We start from the raw sequence: 23,006 nt of genomic DNA, 5'->3' as shown, positions 1-23,006 counted from the left end.
AATTATGCAGTAAGTCACTTTCACTGTTTATACACTATTATCTGTTCACTATACTTACTGAAGCACAAGTACACTGATACTAACAACGAGTACAGAGGTTGTTTACAAGACGTCCGACCGCTGCCACAACCAAGTCGAGACTGGAAATGAGTTCGTATGCTGAATAGCAGTCAGTGTCGGGCAGCGACACTATTCCAGTTGAAAAGTCGTCATAGCACTTTCAAAATCTATATATAAACGCAAATTTCATGGTGAATGAGAACAGTTTTCTGCGTTCCCAAAGGAGACAATGTCCTTTGCCTTTTATGTTCCAAAAAATGCTAATGATATATGTAATGGACGTAGTTATAATTCGAAGTACAGATCTCGTTTGACTGACGAACATCTGTTGGCGAAACTAAAAATAGCTTTATCTAAAGTAAACCCAGATTTTGACGAAATAATTGCAAATGTAAAGGAAAGTAATAAAATGTTATTTTGTATTATTTGTTTACTGTGGTCTAAACTACGCATAAACCGTAATCAGTATTTATCTAAAAATCGGCAATCCGCCATTGCACTCATTTTCTGTTCATATCTCCATCTATCAGTTCGTTCCGAACTACTTGACGTTTTATGTTTATTGCCTTCTGCAGACGAACATCATAGAACACACAGTCCCCTGAACAGAAGATACTCCTCCATTGCCCGTGCCAGAGAATCGAACCACGGACTTTTAGAGTGGAAATCACACACGTTATCCACATAGTGACAAGAGCGGACTAGCGGACTACCTACCTACATTCTACTTCCTATAATTTACAAAAGAATCAGGACGAAGTGGAATTTGGAGATAAGTAAGCCCTGGATTGGCATTTACAATGACGAAGACTGGTTACAAAAAGTTTGTGTTAGTTCCATGGAAAAGAGCAGATTTTCTGCTGGAAATATAAATCAAACAATCATGGAATGCAGTGATATGAACTGTAATAAACATTTTATTGTACTATACACCAGAGATTAATAGACTTTAAAACATACTGTCCACAAATAGGACACTTGTGAAAAATTATGTCCGGGAATAGGTACGCATGTTCCTATTCTCGGACATAAGCAAGACAAGTTTTAACACAAAATAAAATGTAGTATTTTAAATAATATTCGAATTAAAATAGTTGTGATATCAGTAACAAGGCTTTTAAATTAAGGTAATGCGTTTCCTTTACTTAAAATAGTTATACAATGCTCAAAATAAGTGTAATTCTCTGAACTGTCCGGAAATAGACCCTCCTATCCTATGCTTGCTTATCATGCGAGTAAACGAGAAGATTCCATTAAGAACAAAAAGGTTGACAATGAAAGTAGCTATACAGTACATATAGATTTTAAAATTCTCATACCTCTTATGTAGTTTTCATAAAATATATTATTGCTTCCACTACAACACTATAGTGTTTAATCAGCAACTCACATGTACCTTGTTGTTTCACGGAAGTGATTTAAAATAATTTTATCATCAGATTCTGCCACATTTTTTAGAATATCGTGATTAGAGGGTTATGAAAAATTCACGTAATGTCTTTAAAATTTGATCAATATTTCTGAATTGAAATTAGGCTTTCGGGTAATCCTCCGTGTCGCGGAACTTGACATTTCCAACGTTTCAGAGCTACACACAGGTTTCATCATTAAGGTAAGACTAGAGAGGTCGCCTACTATGTTGGGCTCGTTACGCCAGGCTAATCCAGAAAATTTAAACATACGATTATTTTAAATTAAATAAAGATATAATTTAATTTTCTTTTTAAAATCATACAGAATTTTATATTACTCTGTTCTACTTTCTACTCCAGTTCTCTCAGCCTTTTCCTCATATAAATTTACTGCGGCCCCCTGGCCTTAAGTGTAAAATATAGAATATAGTAGTATCAAATTTGGTTTATTTTAAATGAATACAACAAAGATGAATGGACTCATTAGTGAAATGATGGATTTGTCGGTGGATTGGTCACTCCAACAACTCATCTCTACATCAAACAATAGATCCATCCGTCAATCAATAAATCAATCTATCAATCAGTCACTCTTTCGGTCTTTTTTTCTATCAGTTTGTCAGTGAGTATGACAGTCTAAAACTACATCCGTCAGTGAATGAATGAATAGATATCAATCAATCAATCAATCAATGTATCACTTAACGCATTAACTAGTCAATCCAACATTTAGACAATTAATCTATTCATCATGCACCCATTCACCAATGCATCAATGTATGAATCTATCCATGAAACAAATATTGCATCAATTCTTCAATCTAACTAGCCAGCTATCGAACTATTTTCAATCAACGCGTCAATCAACATATTGCGGGATTCATCCATAGTGCCATTAATTATCTAATATATTAATGCATCCCTTCATCAATCGATAAAAATAATCAATCAATCGGTCAATCAATCCACTTCCTCTCTACCTCTACCTCTCTACTATCTACTTATCTTCTATCAGCCTGTGCATCATCCATCCATCCATCCATATCCATCCATCCATCCCTCAATCGATCCATCCATCCATCTATCCAACTCTTCTGTCTGCTCCTAACACATCTATCTGTCTCCCTGTTTACAGCCTATGTAATCCTTATATCATATCATTATCCATCTACCTTAATATATACCTATGTCTCCATCTCTCTCCCTTCATTTGTCCATGTTGACATCTATGCACCCTTCCATCCATCTGTCCCATATACATTTCCTGTCCCAAGTCCGATATCCATCCATTCATATATATGCAGTAGTTCTAGGCATCCGTCCATGCACCCTTCAATGCATTCATCTAATCCAGCCATTTATCTCCTTCCTCCTATCTATCAATCCATCAATTTTTGATTCACCCATTTTTCGATCCGTCTATCTATCAATCCATTCTTCCGCCTATCCATCTAACAATCCATGAACTAATCAACCCATTGAATAATCAAACAAAAGTAAATAAATGAATCAATCCAACAAACAATCTGTGCATCAATTTATTCATTAATCAATCCATTAATAAATAACTGAATTGATCAAATCATCAATAGTTCCTAAATAAATAAATCCAGCCATCTGGTGAGTAGTAATTTAGTATGTTAGTCCATTCAATACGACAATCAATGAATTCAACAACCATCCATCGATTCATCCATAAGAAATAAATGACACTCCATCCATCCATCCAAAAATCAATAATTTAATAAACTAATACATTAACCCAGCTTGCTCCTTTTATACTTATATTAAATAACAACAGTGTTTCTTGTAATTATTTACAAATTTATTGAACTTTTTGAGCGAATAAAGGTCTATTGGTCATAAATAAAAAGTTGGACATCAACGGCACTTCATGACTTTTGGTTTTAATTAAAATTTCTTATGCAAGTTTTATGTGTTCTTTACATACGTGTTCTATCTTGTTCTTTATAGTCTGAAGCTGTATATAAGATATTAACTTACTATTGTATAATTTATTCATACTCAGATTTACCGGTACCATGAAACTGTCATATTAAAACTTAAAAAAATTGTTATATTATACATATCTTATTTTTACTCACATTCCTGTTACTGTAATGTTTGTCGATATGTTACTTATTTTTAGCTAAATTCCTATTAATTTTATAATTTTATACAACTTAAAAAGAATATACTTCATATTTTTCACATAGAAATTATTTAGCAATTCTCAAATTTTAACTTACTTCCTTGCTGCTGCAATCTTTATTTGTATATTGAGTCTAATATTAACTATAATTTCTTGTGAATTTCAGCTAGAATTCTTCATTAATTAAATTAAGTAGTGATTATTATACAAAATCGGTCACGTAACCCTCACTTATTAACTCCTTCTTTTTAACTGTAACGTTTTTCGATTTATTGGACCTAATCAGATCTAAATTCCTGTTAATACTAGTGAACATTGTTGAAATTATTCAGTGCTAAGTTATTCAGAATTCTCACATTTTAACTTGTTTTCCTATTAATGTTACGTTTGTCAAAATATTAGGTCTAATTTGAGCTACTTTCTTGTGAATTGTATTAAATTTCATGATAGTTATATTGAAACTATTTCGTACCGATATTTCTCTCATTTTCACTATGCTTTTTCTGTTGCCAACTATGACAGTATTCATTCCTTAGAGCTGATTTTGTGTTAGCCATAATATGTGTCGCGAAAATAGAAAATTATATTAATTCACTCATTCAATTAATTAAGGAAAATTCGGAATCCTTCCCTTCCCGAAATCCGAGGGTAAAAACAGTACGCATAAGCATGATTCATGACCGGCAGAGGGATTATAAGATCGATTTTCTCATATTTATTTTCTCTTATATTTCAATTTCAATTTACTGTAAAACTTTGTCAAAAGTCATAAAAGATGCAAAGAAAATATATCTGAATGAAAAAATACAAAATTCAGATAATAAGATTAAAACTATTTGGGATATTATTAAAAATGAAACTAATCGGTACTCAAAGAATGAAAATATTAGGCCTACTTGTATTAAAACCAATGATTGTAAAATAGATAACCCAAAATCAATTGCAAATCATTTTAACGACTTCTATATAAATATTATTCACAACTTAAACATTCAAGATTGTGCGGAAGATGCTGCACTTGGTTACCTAACTGATGCATTTAACACTGAGTTTTTAGGTCTCAAATTTATTCCCACAACCGCAGCAGAAATCATGCATGTGATAAAACAACTAAAAACAAAATATTCCTCTGGATATGATGAAATTCCAAGTAAAGTTCTGAAAGCTTCTTCTGAAATAATATCCCCTCCGTTAAGCTATCTATGCAATTTGCCAATGTAATGTGGTATTTTTCCAGAAAAACTCAAATATTCAATAGTAAAACCAATTTAAAAGGGAGATAAATATACTATTGCTAATTATAGTCCCATATCATTATTAACAACATTCTCAAAAGTGTTTGAGAAAGTTATGTAATAGATTATATCATACCTGGAGTCAAACAATATATTAGTTTTAGAACAGTTTGGATTTAGAAAACAAAAATCGACAGAGAATGCTGCTTTTAGTTTGGTGGATGAAATACTAAATTCATTAAATTCGAAACTAGATGTTGGTGGGATTTTTTGTGACTTGGCTAAAGCATTTGCTTGTGTAGATCGTAGTATATTAGTAAAAAAAATTGAAGTTCTATGATATTAAAGATGAGACGTTGGGTTGGTTTACATGGTACTTATCAAATAAAAAAAAAGTAGAAATAAATGTACCAAATAGTCATAAAGTTACTTATTCAGAATTTAGAAATATTAAAGATGGTGTTCCGCAGGGGTAAATTTTAGATCCATTGCTTTTTCTAGTTTACATTAATGATTTTTAGCCTCGACCATAAGACATTTATCTCATGTAATGTTATTTGCAGAAGATACAAGTGTGATTATTTCAAGCAAGCAATACGATCATTTTACAAACACTTCTAATACAGTGTTGAATATAATGAATGAATGGTTCCATGCAAATAAACTAGAACTTAATGTTGATAAAACCAGTGCAGTCAAATACAGTACACAATAGCGCCAAGGTGTCCTAAAGAATTCGATTAAATGGAACACATCTCAAAGAATCTATAAGCACAAAAGTTTCTTGATTTTGAATTTGATAATCACTTGAACTGAAAAACACACATAGAATGTATTGCTCGATAATTGAGCTCTGCCTGTTATGCATTAAGATCCTTATCTACTATTGGTGATATAAACTTACTTAAAATGTTATACTTTGCATATTTTCACTCTGTAATGAAATATGGATTAATATTCTGGGGTAACTCGTCTGAAGCTAAACACGTTTTTGTTTTACAAAAGAAAGCTATACGAATAATGGCAGGAGTGCATAAAAGGATATCATGTAAAAATATTTTCCGAAATTTAGAAATCTTGACATTACCTTGTGAATACATTCTTTCCCTAATGATGCTGTAAATTAAGAACCAAGATAAATTCAGTACTAATCAAGACAGTCATAATTTTTATACAAGACATAAATCAGATCTTCATCTACCCTTTGTTAGTCTAAGCTGTTTTAAAAAAAGGAGTTCGCTATTCATGTATAACTGTCTTCAATGCACTGCCAAATTGTCTTAAAGATTTGAAGAACCACGAGAAAAGGTTTAGAAAAGAATTAACCAAATTTCTACATACTCATACCTTCTACACAACTGATGAATTGTTTATGCTTGTGAATTGAATTATTCTACTTTAAATGACGTGTACAATTTTATATAGCTCAACTAAAATATGTTTTATATTGACTTAATCTGTTTACTATGCATTGTATATTTTTGTTTATCATAACTGATGAATTGTATGTGCTGTAGATTGAATAGTATACTGTATAGATCAACTGATGAATTGTTTAAGCTTATAAATTGAATCAATCTACTTCATATGAATTGTACAATTTTGTGTATCTTAACGAAAATAAGTTTGTAAATTAAACTAATTTGATTGTATATGTTTGTATAGTTTGGCTGATGAATTGTATATTCTCTTAAAATGAACACTAGTCTGTGTAGCTCTACTGATGAATTGTATATAGGCCTACTGTAAATTGAATGGTAGTGTGTATAGCTCAATTGATGAATTGTGTATGCTGTAAATTGTATAGTAGTCTGTATAGCTCAACTGATGAATTGTTTGTGATTATAAATTGAATTAATCTACTTGATATTAATTGTATAATTTTGTATACCTGAATGAAGGTATGCTTGTAAATTGAATTAATCTACTTACTTTGTATTGTATATATTTGTATAGTTTTGGCCGATGAATTTTATATGCTTTAAATTGAATAGTAATCTGTATAGCTCTATTAATAAATTGTTAGTGTTTGTAATTTTAAGTAGTTTGCATGATATGTCTTATCAATTTCTGTATATCACAACTGATTGAATTGTTTATTCCTTAAATTTAATTAACTTACTTGTTATGTATTATACATATAGCTCAACTGATGAATGATCGTTTGCGTTTGTAAATTTAATAATCTGATTGGCTATGTATTGTATAATTTTAGTAAAGCCATCGATGTAGCTCAGTCGGCAGACTCGCTGGGCTGCTGATCCGGAGCTGCGTTGAGGCTTGGGTTGGATCTCCCTTTGGTCTCATTGAATGGTTTCTTCCGAGGTTTTCCCCAGCCGTGAGACTGAAGCCGGATGGTCTATGGCGAGTCCTCGGAATCAACCCCTATGATTTGATTACTCCCATTGATTTGATTACCTGATTCGGTTTTTCCGAGGTTTTCTCCAACCAAAATGCAAATGCCGAGTAATCTTTTGGCGAATCCTCGGATATCATCTTATCTCACTACATCTCGCCAAAATATTGTAAAAAATTGCACAAAATTGTAAAAATTGTAGAAAATTACTAAATTGTAAAACTGTAAAAATTGTAATTGTAATATTGTAAAAGTTTGACTTTTTCCACATCTTAAAGCTTCATTGCTCATGTAAGATCTATGGAATAAAATAAATGAATGAATGAAATCACCAATGTCCCATTGCCAACATATTATTTTCTTACTGACTCAGTAGTTTAATTCTTCTATGTACAATTTTATTATTTACTTAACAAACACAAGTAATTCACATGGTTAAGTGTATTTCTGTAGATGGCTAAATTAAAGTTAATACTATCCATAATGCAGATGAACAGCTTATCACTATAATTCTCTATAGATGAAATCACTTAGACATTCCGTTAATGCTACCTTCACAACAAAAACTTGTGTCCGTAACATTAAAATAGGTGGTTACATGTCACATATGTGAACAGCTTTAGTTACTGCTATTTTCCTATGTATAGTCTACATTGTGAATCGCAGGTTAATTATAATTTTTTATCTGAGTTGTATTAATCGACTATTTGTATTCTGTTACGAGTAAAATTACTTCAATTTTGCCATGAACTATAGAGGCCGATAAGAACTAAAATATAAAGTAGGTCTATAATATAGGAAACAAAGTATCACTTGCATAGAGGGTATCTGAATTCTTTGCATTTACAACACTAATAATTAGTTAGTAAATCTTGATATTTATATTAAATTTTACTTACCAGGATATCTTCTCAGAAATCCAGCAGAACTGCCAAAATACTGCCATGATAATGATGGATCCATTTCATAATTATTAACAAATAGTGGGTCCAAGTACTCTGACCACTTTATGGCATTCAGAACTTCAGGATCTGCAATAAAAGATAGTATTACATAATTCACTGGAGAGATGTTTTCAATGCACTTCTACTATTGAGAGTCAAATAAACTAATTTAATCAGCCTAACTTATTTCTAGTTGGAGGCCCAGTATTGCATCCAGAAATCACGGAATTCTCAACATATATTTGTCTACTAAAAACAATTTTTAATAAAGAAGCAAAGGACAGATAAGTTTACATCATGCATAAAGACTCTATAACAAAAAGGCTAGTCCTATTATAAACATGCTAATCGATGGCTGAGAACGACACTGTTCTAAGTCCAACTTTTTTATAAGAAAGAAATCTGTGTTTCATTGCGTTCCAGTTTTTGTCTGCCTATATGAATCGAACAAAATTATAAATATTCCTCTCCATAATGTTGCTATGAAACTATTCCAAATTGTTTCATGAAGGTTTGAATGTCAGGAGCTCAAAATAGCTCCCCTGAAAAAAAAAATAGTGAAATGGATTTGGAACAGTCTGGTTCTGGGCCATCGTAATAACTACCGTAATAAAGAACTACTTGTACAACTATCTATCTCATTGCATGACTAAAATATTAACAAATTAACTTACAACAGTTACTAATCACTTCTGCTGTAATCTCTTGTAGCTACTATGGCAATACAAAGTTTTAATCCCAAAACTAGTAAAGTAATATGTTAATAACTTGATTTACTTCATTATGTAGTTGACTGACAAAGTAAATGCTTAAATATTAATATATCTCATTAATGATTCAGTCACTGGCCGTTCGTCTCAGCTAGTTTTTGATGTAAGAGTACAAATGTTTGGCAAGTGTGGCGTTGACAGATATCTGACCTACAATTTTCTGATCTTGTAAGCGAGTTTTCTAACCACAGGATGTCAGAACTAAAGATGTAACAAAGTAGCAAACTTTGAAATATTTCCGCTAGTTCTCAGTAGATGATACAATAAATTCAAAAGTGTTGGGGAAAATGGTGACGTACTGTAGATTAAGTAAATTATCCTCATAATTGATAGTATCCGCGGTTTCCCGCTAAACCTAGTGCATTTTACAATCATTAAAATGTGGATGAAATTTTGAATTCTATAATGCGGGTATTATGTACTATTGTCGACACTGACTATTATCTTCGTCCTTCTTCAAGGAATGATCACTCATATAAATTGAGGGAAAGGAGACAGAGGACGGACACTGGAAAGTTTTCTTTTCTCAATCGTACTATCAGGGACTGGAATGCTTTACCTACAGACTTACTAAAGGCTTTACAAATAACCAAAAATGTTTTTAAAAATAGGCTTAAGGACTTTACTAATAGACGGTAGTATATTATACACACTATTTAAAGGATATAATTGATATTAGGTTATTGAAGTGTTGTGTCAGTGAAGAAGTGTGTTGTGTAAGTGAAGTGTGTTTCTGTCAGTGAAGCTTCATAGTTTATTGTGGCAGTGCAAAGTATTTGAACAGTGAAATGTTTTTGAAGTGTTAGTGAAATCAGGATAAAATCAGTGAAATGTGTCGTAGTTCCAGTGCAGTGAGTGATTTGTCAGCGAAATGAGTGTAGTGCTGAAAGGTACTAGTGCAAGTACTCGTGGGTTTTAGTTCGAACTTAGGTTAAGGTACAAATTAGATTTACTTTAAATGATATTTTAAGTGATCGTGCTTCATTTAATTTAGGATGCTCCCTGTTATTATTATAATTGTTATTATTATTATTATTATTATTATTATTATTATTATTATTATTATTATTATTAATTACACCATTTTGAATCTTTCGTACACTACTTTTAACACTTGAATATAAATAATTGATTACATGGCAAAATTAATCCTGTTAATTATGTAAGCATGTGCGGCTTATAGCTGTTTCGGTGCTACTTGACAACATCCTCAGTGCCTTCTGTGCCTCGGCGTCATCTCAATATCGCTGTCTGTTGTGTGGGTGCGTTCGTGTGATGAAGAGTTGAGTCAAATAGTGTGTGTGTTCTGAAATTGATCTGTGTATTCTCAAATAAGCGATACTAAGCTCACAAATATATAGGTAATTTCTGCAGTGCTAGGGAAAAGTGACACAAATCAGTTTCCAGAAACCTTTTTTGATAATTTATTGACAACTTACGGAACATCTGCTGGCTTGGAAAAAAATACGTAAGTATTTCTCCCATTACAATAATTCATACAGAAAAAAATCAAATCGACATAAACCAGTGTAAGTTGTCAATAAATTATCAAAAAAGGTTCGTGGAAACTGACTTATGTCACTTTTCCCAAGCACTGCAGATTTTTAAACATGTGCAACAGCTCTGAATAGCGTATTGAGAAGTGGTTGGCTTGGCTCGCAGATCAATTACACATCTTATAACAGTATTTACTGAATTTAAAGAAGTCGAATAGTATTGTAGGTAAACGTTTTGTTTTGGATAATGCATTGGCCATTTATTGACGTACTATAAACTACAAAACTGAATAGAAAGTATTTTTATTTCAAAGTGTTGAATTAGCATTTTATCTAGTCTATAGTTCTTGAGGAAGTACGTAAGCTAGCGAACGAAGAAAGTAACCATTTGAACAGACGGAAAATTTTTCTATTCAGAAAATTCATGTTATCGTCGAATCTGGAACTAATGCTGCAGTTAGAGACAAAAATGTTGCAGGTCTTTTACAAAGTAAATGAAAGTTGTCAATAGTACTTTTTACGATTGAAATAACTGTAAATATGAAAATTATTTCCTACAGTTTCTTTGTGTACTTCGTTTCATTTGCAGCTGAATCATATTGGTATGAATACAGCAATGATACGCGAGGTAGTATTTTGAAAGTTGAATTGCTATTCATAAATACAGAGTTTATATACTCGCTTTTCATAGTGCTAAAATATTTCTTCAAGTATTGATGAACGTAAGAATCATCTTAACAAACCGAACAACGCAAACAGGAAAATATTCATTCATCCCATTATATTGTATCATGAAGGAACTATGTGTCAGCGAAACTTAATATTCGAGCAATGTGGGTGATGTGCTGGAAAAATGTGAACCCATAATTTATGTGTTGAAGGAAGGAAGTAAAAAAATATAAACTATGTGGTCTATGGTCTCTATAATAGGAATGTAATACAACATATTTAATTCTGTCGTTTTGGATAAAACGAACAGACAAGTGTAAGAAGTAAGATTCTTTAAAGGCAGTGCATTTTTTGTGAAAAATTTGTCGCTACTCACAAACATTTGCAAATTATCTAGATTTCAGTTCGTGACGTATTATTAAAAATTAAATTATGGCTGCAGAGGTTATATAAGCGTCGCCGGCGTGCCCGAATTTTGTCGCGCAAGAGTTCTTTTACGTGCCAGTAAATCTACTGACATTAGCCTGTCGTATTTAAACACACTTAAATGCCATCGACCTGGGCCGGGATCGAACCCGGAACATCGAGCACAGAAGGCCAGCGCTATACCGATTACGCTACCGAAGCCGACTAACATATTGTTACAGGCACGTTCTTCTTCATGAAATCGTAGCTTTCTGTTGTATCCACTGTCGATTGCACAAATCATTTTGCCATTTCTTTAAAGAAATTATAATTTAAAATTTACTTTTACGTGAGTATGAACCATTGTTTATTCTCTATTTTATGGAAATTTGAAAGTACGCTGCAAATGATAATGCAAGTAAAAGGGCATAAAGCGGTATTTTTCAGCTTGAAAAGCACTAGCACTACATTAGGTATTGCACATTTATTTTTCATCAATAATGAGTCCAAGGTAATTTTAATTTTTTAAGAAAATAAATAAGAATTAAAAATAAAACAGACAAAATATTAAAAAAAAAAATGTATTTGTTGCACCAAGCTCTTCGATTGTTTGAAGGCATACATACTTATAAATTCGTTTCAGAGAAAATTAAGTGGGGAGAAGAGATTGTCATCCATAATAGGACTAACTGTGTTTGAGCAAAGAGGGGTGTTTTTGCAATGGAGAAAATATCTTTCCTATCTGTAAATGGGATTCTGTATTCAATAGTCGATTGACTGTAGATTTAATTTATGACTGAATGTTATCATAAAGTATATAGATAGTGAAAGAGTGTTTAAACATTTTTGTTAGTGATTCATTTTGTTTCATCAATTGAAAAGGAAAGGTCATTTTGGGCAAATTGATATAAAATATTGAATTCTTAATTTGAATATGGAGGTGACAACCCTGAGTCCAACATACAAAATGTACTCAATATAATTCTATGTGGACAGTAGAAAGTAAGGAAATGTTCATTTAACTTTATGTCAGTCAAATTTAGAACTTCGGAATGTGTTAATATTAGTCCTGAACCTTATTATGGTTTTCTAAGAAAACTTCAGTATAGACTTTTTTTTTTCAAAAAAGTTTAGTAGGTGTTGTAGAATGTATTTCTGGCTTGGATATCTCCATATTATACATTTACTGCCTATGACGTATTAAAGATGGTGGCCGGTTCATCACAAAATTGTTCATATCTCTGTTAAACCTTGACGGATTTACATTAAACTTGCACTTTTGTACTAATTTCACCTTGAATAAGCAAATAAAAAAAAGATTTTATATCGAAATAATTCCTAACATACTTAAGGTATTTACCAGGTACATATAACTATTTTCTTCTTTTTTTTCAATAGTTATCCTATATTTTCTTTGCTATTCTCTCTTCTTGTTCAAAGTTTCTGAAATACAATGAAGATGTGGGTGTCATAAAATAATTGTGTATAGTATCAAAAGAGAGTGTAAAGGCTCATTAAAAATGAAAATTAAACATAAACTTAACATAAAAAAGTAGTCACGTTATTTAATGGGGCCATTCACAATGATTTACATAAACTTTGACATTAACATTACCATAACATGATAACATGAAGACCATTTATATCAGGGGCAATCAAACGGAAACGGGTCAGATACCAAAATTTATAATAGAACATTTATTAACTAAAAAATAATCTGCAAACCTGTTTATACATTTATCCCAATGCGAGACAAGACGATCAATCTCATTCTCGAATAAGCTTATGGGCTGTCTACCGAACCAGTCCTTTACCCAGTCACACTCGTCTTCGTTTGATGCAAAACGAAGTCCACGAATGTCTTTCTTCAACTTTACAAAAATGTGAAAATCGCATGGGGAGAGATCTGGGCTGTAGGGGGATGTTGAAGCGTTTCCCAACCAAATCTCTGCATCGTATTCCTCACGGAATTGGAAGTATGTGGACGGACATTATCATGAAGAAGGAAAACGCCATTTGATAACATTCCAGGGCTTTTTTGACTTAATGGCGCATCTCAATTTCTGTAAAGTTTCTTCATAACGCTGTGCATTGATTGTGGCTCCATGCTTAAGAAATTCAACAAGCAGAGGACCCATAGAATCGAAGAGGAACGTCAACATGACTTTACCGGAACTTGTGTGTATTATTTTAAACGTTTTCGGTGTGGGAGAATTAATGTGTTTCCATTATTGGCCTTGTCATTTGCTTGCCGTTTCAAAATGGTTACACTACGATTCGTCCCCAGTGACAATTTGGAACAGAAATGCATACTCTTCCTTCCCTGGTATCGTTGCAAGTGACCCGGTGAAGCAACCTTTCTGCTTGTTTTCTGTTTCTCCGTCAACTGATTTGGAACACATTGCGCGCAGATTTTTCGGTAATGCAGGTGCTCATTGCAATGACGCGTATGGAACCGTGATTTATTCCCACCAAACTACGAAGTTCTTCCACAGTGATCCGTCGATTTCTCCTTATAAGAGCATCAACCTCAGCAATAACAGCAGGAATGATGGCACGATGAGTCACTCCTGGGCGAACATCCTGCTGCACTGACATGTGTCCCTCTCGGAATCTCTTGTACCATTCCAGTACGCACTACCATGACATGCTGTGCAAATCTAGCTTGCAGATAAAGCTCCCTGTGAAGCAGACTTGTATAATTTCAAGGGAAAAATTGTTAACAGAAAACCACAATTTCAAGTCACACAGAGTTTGTGTGAACTCGATGTGGGTTTCTGGCGTCTTGTCAGCCCACTCGAGGTATGTGGATATAAAGGTAAAAATTGAGACGGTGTCGGATGAAGTTCCAGGATAGCTCAGTCGGTAGAACGTTGACTCGCTCAGCCAAAGTTCCCGGGATCGATATCCGACCCAGAAAAATGTTTCTCTTGAAATTATTGATGACATGCTTGTTCGCCGTAAACAGCAGACATGCGACGATGGATTTCTCGTCCTCCAACTCCTTCATGATTAAAAATCGCACTACACCTCGCTGTTCTTCTTTACTTGCCTCCATTAGGGATGGTGGACGAACACACACATATTTAAACGAACGACTAGTGTGTAAGCAGAGGTTGTAACTGTGATTTAGTGAGTTGCTACCATATTATGTTAGTTCAGCAATAAAATTCCAGAGGTACCAAGTTGCCCGCCATGAGATATACGCATTGTGACCCGTTTTCATTCTACTACCCTTCACATATTGTCTGTAATAAGAGATTATATAACCGCATTTACGAATAGTATAGAATAAGTGAGTGCCAAAGAGCTTTGAGGGTTTTAAAAGTCATATTATATTTACAGGATGATGTTCTCTCTCTTACTTGTGATTTTGGGTGCAGATCTCCTGTGTCATGTATAGTGTTATTTAACGATCCTTTTTGTGTTAGCTTAATAAGTGCTCTATAGTGTTTTGACCCTGTTTACCTTTTATAGGGTTTTAATTTAATTTGTATTATTTTTATCCGTGTTCGTATTTTTTGTATTTACGTGTAGGATGGAAGATAAGATCTTAAACTAATGTAAGTTAGCAGCCGTTTCTTTCATAGCACATGACACATTCAGGTTAGAAGAAGGGTATGAATACACCCTCAATTACATTCGAGACAAGACAAGTATAATATACAAAATTGAGACATCGAAGTTTGTAACAAGGAACTAAAACTAATGTTGGAAATGATACAATGTTTTCAAAACCCAGAGAGGGTAACAAACAACCCCTTACCGAGCGAGTTGGCTCATGCGTATCGCATGGGTCTCGTAATCGGGAGGTCCGTGGTTCGATTCACGGACCGACCAAGCTGACTGTGGTTTTTCCGTGGTTCTCCACAATTACTTAGGCACAGTCCGGTTTGGAATTTTCATTTCTACGGTCCATTTTCCTTTCCCCTCCCATGTAGAACAGGAATTTAGATTTCATATAATGTCAGCTTCATCATATCATTCTATAGACAATTTCAGGTCAAAACGCATATCTTCATCCGATTAAGGGAAGGGAAGTCTTCTCCACAATCGTTTCTGGGTTCTCAGCCTTCCGCAATATCTCTGCCAGGATTCACTCTTTAAGAGCACTTCCAATGGCGTTTCGACACCTTGGAAGGACCGTTGGAATGGATCCTGTGCTGTTTGGTCACCTTGGCGGTATGAATTTAGAGCGGGAGAGGGTAGGAGGCCCCCATTGGGTGAGCAGCCAGTAGGCTGGTACACCCTCACCCTCATTCATCCCATATAATTCGGGGTGCACAATAGGCCTCAGTGAGTCATTCCACGTCAAATCGCACAAAATTATACAAATTTTGACCTTCATATTTCTGATTGCGTTTATATTTTTTTTTTACCAACTCTATGGGTCTAATAAACCAACAAGTGTACTTTTATTTCCTCCTAAGTCCACATGTTTTTAAAATATTGCATGTTAAAATTCGTTAAAAATGTCGCACAATCCAACATTTAAAGTGTCATATTTCCGAGGATATTTAATGTTAAAATTTTTTTTGAAAAATGCATTTAAAAGCTTAAAGTACTGTCTTTTGTTAAATATTTACTAACTAATTTTAATATAATTATTACAAATATTTTTATGATTCAATTTTTAAAAGTTACTAACTAACTAATTTACTAACTAATTTTAATATAATTATTACAAATATTTTTATGATTCAATTTTTAAAAGTTACATATCAATGTGAAATAGCTGTATTAAAAATCTAAAAAAAATGCCTACTAGGTGCACTGAAGTATTCTTAATAATTCCAGAAAAAATCACAATGGGATCTCCAATAGTTTAATGGAAATTTAATTACTTACGACGCAATGTGTTGCGGTCGGTGCAGCAGCAGTGGACGGGAAGCGTTGAAGCGCGCTAGGAGGTTTATCGGCGCTGGATGATCGACTGTACGTTGCAAGATTACATCCAGTACAGATCAAGTCACTCGATAGAACACTGCTAATTTACTTATTATGATATCCTCAAATATTTGTACATTATGCTTTTTAAACGTTTGTTTTCATTCACACTACACTTTAAATTTTCATTCGCCTACCTTCTTTCTTGAAAGAAAATTGTTTTACTAGGCCTAAATCTTCAGTTTTTGACAACGGAATGAAAGAATGTAATTTTAATGTATCAGTTATTGGTTTTAGATTGTGGTCTCTGGCCTGCAAATTTTCAGTGTGGTTTTTGTGCTTATTCAATGGACAAAATATAAATTACACTTTAGAAATGTTTTTTGTGACCAATCAAACAGTTTTTTTTTTTTTGTTGATGTTGTTTTATAGGATCTTGTATAGGCTGCTCTCGTTGCAAGTCTTTTAACAGTTCCTCCAATGCCACCACATGGACTTTTACCATGCGACGTTGCAAAGAAGTGTCATTCAGCACTAATTCCATAATCGTCTTCATGTAAGCAATTATTTTTAAAATTCTTTATGTCTTTGTATTGTTAACTTGATCCATCGGAAAAGTAAATGATTTTTTTTTTCATATCGTTGAATTCTTGCTTTAAGAAGTTGATTGCTTCGGTTTGAAAACAACGAAAGGAATCGGTGTCATGTGTCATGCTTTCTGAGACGACGACAATATTTTTGTGACGAATTTCTGTATCTTCTTTGAAATATACTGCGAAAGGATGTATTGTGTCTTTGCATTTTTTCCAATGCACACCTTGTACTCAATCTTGTATTACAAATGAATAATTTTGAGACAAGTCTGGAATAGGCCTAACTATGTAATTTTCAGGTTGTACATTTTCTTTGCATTCCGTCAAAAATAAAATATGGCGACTTTTGAAGGGATGACGATGCATCTTCTACATGAAAAACTTTACTTGCTTGGAAGCCTTTTATTTTTTTTTTACTTTTCACGGGGGTATCGTTTTCGTTGTAGTTTTCTTTTCTTGATAGGGGATTCTATTGACATCAAACTGTTGTTTAATTCCTCAATATTGGTGATTACTAGCGCTGTATCCATAGATCTGCTAGAATAATAACTGGGATAATCACTCTCTCTGCCCGCACTTTTATTTGATTCATGTTTACTAATATCACAAGAACTACCGGCTTCACATATAATTTCATCTGACCTATCTGGAAGTTGATAGATTTTTTTACGGAACGAATCACATATTCGCACATTGAAAGACTCCTTTAAATTGAGCTTTATCAATAAATCGCGACTTATGCATCTCAGTGTTTTCTTTTTAAAAGCGTGATTAGAAAGGTCAAATGGATTTAAACACTTGTTATATATTACGCGTTCTTTACCGTCACTGATGTTGTATAGAAGTCACGTCACTCCATGAAATTCAAACCCTGACTGATTATTTTTCTCTTCTATATTTTGTCTCCTGCCATCTGTTTACTGCCATAAAGTTTACTGCCTTCCCCAGCCTTGCTATCTTTAAACACTTCGCTATATTACAGTATAAACATATAGCATTGTGAAGGGCCCCCCTCTTAGCTGTTCTTCTTAGCTGTTCTGACAATAATAAGATAGCTTTAGATATTTACTGTTCCTTAAGGTATTGATCATTTGATGAATGAATGCATTTCTTTCGTAGTGTTGCGAGATCAGATATTACATGCAACGGGGTATTTCGTAAAAATTTCCGCCGACAGCCTTCTAGTCTACTTATGGCTGCAAGTAGTACATTAGCTGGGAATCGCGAGCGCGTGCATGCCTCCGGAAAATAAATTGTTACAAATGTATGTGTAGAGATCCCACATTTCTAAATGCAGTAGTTTACAGATAATGCATCAGGGAAAATTCTATAATTTTTCAGATTTTTAAGTTGGCTATTTAAAATAGTAATTATGCTTTGAAAAAGAAATGATTAAAAAAATACGCCAAATTTTAAAATTATTAGTGATAGGCCTAAAGTAATAAAAAGTGTTGTATTTAGTCTTTAAAATGCACCAAACCGCAAATCTCAATTATTTATAGACATAGAGTTCCAAGTGAGTTTATGTAACAGTGCGCGCATAATTTTCGTAATTTCAGATAGTCATAACTGCACAAAGAATTAATAATTGTGAAAATAAAACAATACGGGTCTCTTTATTTGCTGTGTGGAATTCATGAAAAAAAAATTCGACCATTTCCGAGAAGGTAGTGTTTTATGGCTGTGCGATTTGACGTGGAATGACTCCAGTATGGCAGACGTGCAATAGGTCATCCTAACCCTCCCATAGCCACCGTGACCTAACTTAACCTAACAACCTCTTCTTATCTTTTTAGCCCTCCAAACAAAGGAAGTAGAAGTTGTCACATGAAATTTGCAATAACTGTCATTCTAGTGGGAGAAACATTGCAGAAGCTGTGTTTTCGACTGATGGTAAATATGATGATACACAGGACCTTAGGAAGTCTTGGAGTAAAATAAAATGTCTGGTCTTAGTAAACTTTTCAGTACCGTACATTATTTTATGTAGGCCCAAATACCATTGAAGAAGATTATACAATCGAAGAAGATGATGGAAATACGCGTTTTTAAGCTTTCACGAAGAATGTGATCAGGATTAGCTTTTTGGGTAATTCATAGTGCCCACGAATTCGACATTTCCAACGTTTCGGAACTACATACAAGTTCCATCATCACGGTGGATTTGTATAACCAGATATGTATGATCAGGCAGGTCGCCTATTCTGTTGACTGTCTATTTCCAGAATTTATTAGTAACATGGCACAGTAGGTAGTAGTAGTAGGAAGGTAGGTAGGTAGTAGTAGTAGTAGTAGTAGTAGTAGTAGTAGTAGTAGTATCTTCATCCATATTGATATTCACAGATGCAACGAGGTCATTACATTAGACGGCCTGTCCGTCCTTAGACTATTGCCCTGATGATGGAACCTGTGTGATGTAGTTCCGAAACACCGGAAATGTCAAGTTCCAGGACACAATCGAATACTCGAAAGTCTAATACTGAAGATGATGAAGACTTGATAAAAAGTATTCAGAAGCGTGGAATCTTAAGGCACAAGCTTTATCAGAACAGGCCACACAAAAAAATTGCAGTAGACACTTCACGGGGTCCAGATCATGTCATTGTACGCGCCATAAAGAGCGATATCGCTTCAGAAATACGTAATAGGATTGATTGCTATTCGCATGTTACAAACAGCAATAGTACTAGCAGCATGTCTTAAGAAAGCAAGAACAATGCTTATACTTAAGGGTGGTTATAGAAATGATATTGCTGATTGGCCACCTATTACGATCTGTTCTGTTGCTCGTAAGGTAATCGAAAGGGTTTTTGGATAAATGCCTTCGAGAATACATGACCTGTAATCCTCAGAACGGGGATTTACGTCATCTGCAGGTGCATACAAAAATACGTTCACCTTTGCCTCGGTATTACAGTCTTCTAGAGTACAGAAATCAGATGTTACTGTAATCTTCCTAGACGTCAGAAAAGCTTTTGATAGCATTGGACATAATCGTTTACGTGAAACTTTAAAAACAGCAGGAATTTCTAAAAAAAAAAAAAAAAAAAAAAAAAAAAAAAAAAAAAAAAAAAAAAAAAAAAAACTTTCAGAATTAATAATAAATCTACAAACTGATAACTGTACTCGAATAGAAACAAGCAGTGGGAAAACGGCTGATTTATATATATATCAGAAGAAGTGTTATGCAAGACTCGCCCCTTTCGTCTATTCTGTATAATTTGTCAACAGATCATACAGTATCTTAGATGAATTAACTGAAGATGGAATAACTTCTCACTACGGGTTTTCTCTGGTACCCAATCTGGCGCCTTTAGCAGTAATGGAATTTGCAGACGATGTGGTTTAATAGGCAATACTCAAAAGGCTGCTCTTGAACTCTCAAAAATCGTCACAAGAAAATTCCAGGAAATAGGACTTTCTAGCAATCCCAACAAATCCATAGCAATTTGTATTGAGCAGGGGAAATTGAATGAAGACCTATTTGAATTTCGGAATAGTGAAATTACAACTTTGCATCATGGAGAAGCAATTCGTTACTTGGGTGTAAATTATTCCAATAAAATTATTTTTAAACCAGCTCAAGTACTTCAAGGACTGCAAAATAAAATAGAAAACTCACTTCTTCTCCATTATTACAGGCAGACCTTAAATTCATTAAATTAATACCGTCATTTGCCCTGGACTAATTTACCCATTCCAAACCATCAGGCCACAAAATATTCCTAAAAAATTCTTAATTGATACTGACATTTTGATAAGTAGTACACTTAAAGAAATACTTCAGATACCTTCAGACATCCCTAATGGAATAGTGTATGCGGAAAGAAAGAATAAAGGTTTGGGACTCTTCTGTTCTAAATGGGAAGCGTATCTCCAACATATTAACATATGTAAAGTGTTAACACTCTCAAATAATGATTATATATATATATATATATATATATATATATATATATATATATATATATACGGCACAAGATACCTGAAAGAAGAAATATCTCTATCACTACAGTCACTTGATACCCCACTATCCGATCGTTTTAAACATTCTCGCCTCGATATTATCGATGCAAGGAAAGTGAGAACGGAGCTAAAAACAAGAACCTTCGAAGAGTGGAGTAATTTGCAGCATAAAGGAAAAGGCGTATGTCTATACGCCTAATTCATGGATCCGAGACCATCGTGGCTTGTCGTGCATTAAATGGCGAGAGACTATCAAGATGACAGCAAATGTTTCTGCAGTTAGATCTGTACCGGGACGACATCAGAACGATCACGTCTGTAGGCGCAGCCATAGAGAGGTAGAAACCCTTGCGCACGTCCTGGGAGCCTGCTCTCACGGTGATGTATTAAGGAATACGCATTATCATAACATTCGCTCCATTATAGCTGCAGCAATAAGAGATAATGACATCAAGGTTTTCGAAGAAGTCCACGGCCTAGCAGAAAATGGAAGCCACAGAAGAATTGATAGGCCTATAATTGCTTTTAAAATCAATAGCAAAGGTTGTATTATTGAGTCAATCATCAGGTTTGAAAGCCATCAGTCCCAGCAGCCTTTAGAAGTCCAACAAGAAAAGCAGAGCATTTACACATCTACCATTTCATACTATAAAGAAAAGTAGAAACTCGACGATATGGAGGCAGTGGGCCTAGTCGTTGGCACAATTCTAGGCTTCCTAGCAAAATTAATCTCTTTCGCTCCCAACATTAATTTTAAAAGAAATAACTATTGCCACTGTCAGGGGTTCCTTACAAATTTTTAAAAACCATTGCTATTATTTACCTTAATTATTGCACTTTTCAGGATTTTTCAGTGTTGTAAATTTTAACTGTCTTCAACTGAACATTGTATTTAACGCATTATACACATTTATTATGATGATGTTTATTATTACCATTATTATTATTATTATTATTATTATTATTATTATTATTATTATTATTATTATTATCTGGTATGCTTTGTCTACGGGCAACCTCCAAATTTGTGGAAGCAAATACAAAAATTAAAATATATACAACATATGTATATCGTAGAGCCAAGAAAGCAACGTTGCATAATATGATGACAAGGGAATCAATACATTAGAAATGTAAATGCGAAACATTAATAACAAGCTTTAATCATGTTGATCCCGAATACTGTAATTCAGCATGCAACTGTTTACACAGCACTATTGAATTTCAATAACATCCTAGACTAGTTGGACCAAAACTACATAACAATAGTCTCTGACGACGGTGTATACTATATTCCACACAAAGTACAGCTAAGAAATGGCATTAAGTGAAAATAGATTTTACTTATTTTAGGATAATTCTTGGTTGTTTACTAAATATGTCAGTATAAGGGACACATAAAATGTGTTAATTGAAAGTTCAGTGTGTGATGTAAATGTAGTAGATCCGTTTCATGTTTGTAAGGAGTAAGGACTATTCAAGGGAATAAAATGGATGCTTATGTTGGAAGAAATCTTGTTCACATTACAGGTGCAGTCATTTCTGACAGAACATTCCATTGAGTCTAATACAAGTAAGGAAACTTACTTCAAATTCTGCAATTCACTTCCTTGGCAATGGGAAAAGAGCGTATCATGTGGATCTGGATGCCAGTGTGGAAAAGTTCCTCTTTGACGTTAAGATATTTGTTGAAGGTGAAGGCAAATATCAGAACATTTTTTGTATCGGGATAACATATTTGTCAGAAATTTGATCCGTCCTCATCAACAAGATGTCTGGGAACTACGTTATGATTATCTGGTAGCCTACTGTATTGTAGGGCAGAAAAATGCGTTGCCATGAATGGACGTCACATTGAGCACCTCCTATGAACAAGTGTTCAGATCTCAGAAAATATGTGTTGTAGGACCCATGTTTATAAGACATTATTTTCTTGTTTTGATGCATACTAGCACCTAAAATATTGGATACTATACACCTTGTATAGTGACGAATAAATTGTGACATACAGCATTGTAGTTAGGGACGTATAGCCATCAATACATATCTACAGGCTATAGT

General features: G+C 33.8%; 1 protein-coding gene across 3 annotated transcripts in view; it reads right to left on the bottom strand.

The window, feature by feature from the left end:
- stol (voltage-dependent calcium channel subunit stolid) overlaps positions 1–23,006 on the bottom strand; it is a 1,833,618-nt gene that overhangs the window by 522,018 nt on the left and 1,288,594 nt on the right. For all 3 annotated transcript variants that reach the window (XM_069828334.1, XM_069828336.1, XM_069828335.1), the window contains exon 5: positions 8,115–8,246. In XM_069828334.1, the coding sequence (XP_069684435.1) occupies positions 8,115–8,246 (132 nt within the window). The remainder of the gene's footprint in view (positions 1–8,114; positions 8,247–23,006) is intronic.

Source organism: Periplaneta americana, chromosome 6 (genome assembly GCF_040183065.1).
Source record: "Periplaneta americana isolate PAMFEO1 chromosome 6, P.americana_PAMFEO1_priV1, whole genome shotgun sequence".
NCBI lineage: Eukaryota > Metazoa > Arthropoda > Insecta > Blattodea > Blattidae > Periplaneta > Periplaneta americana.
The sequence above is the reverse complement of the archived record's forward strand: the minus strand, read 5'-3'. Positions and strand labels throughout refer to the sequence as shown.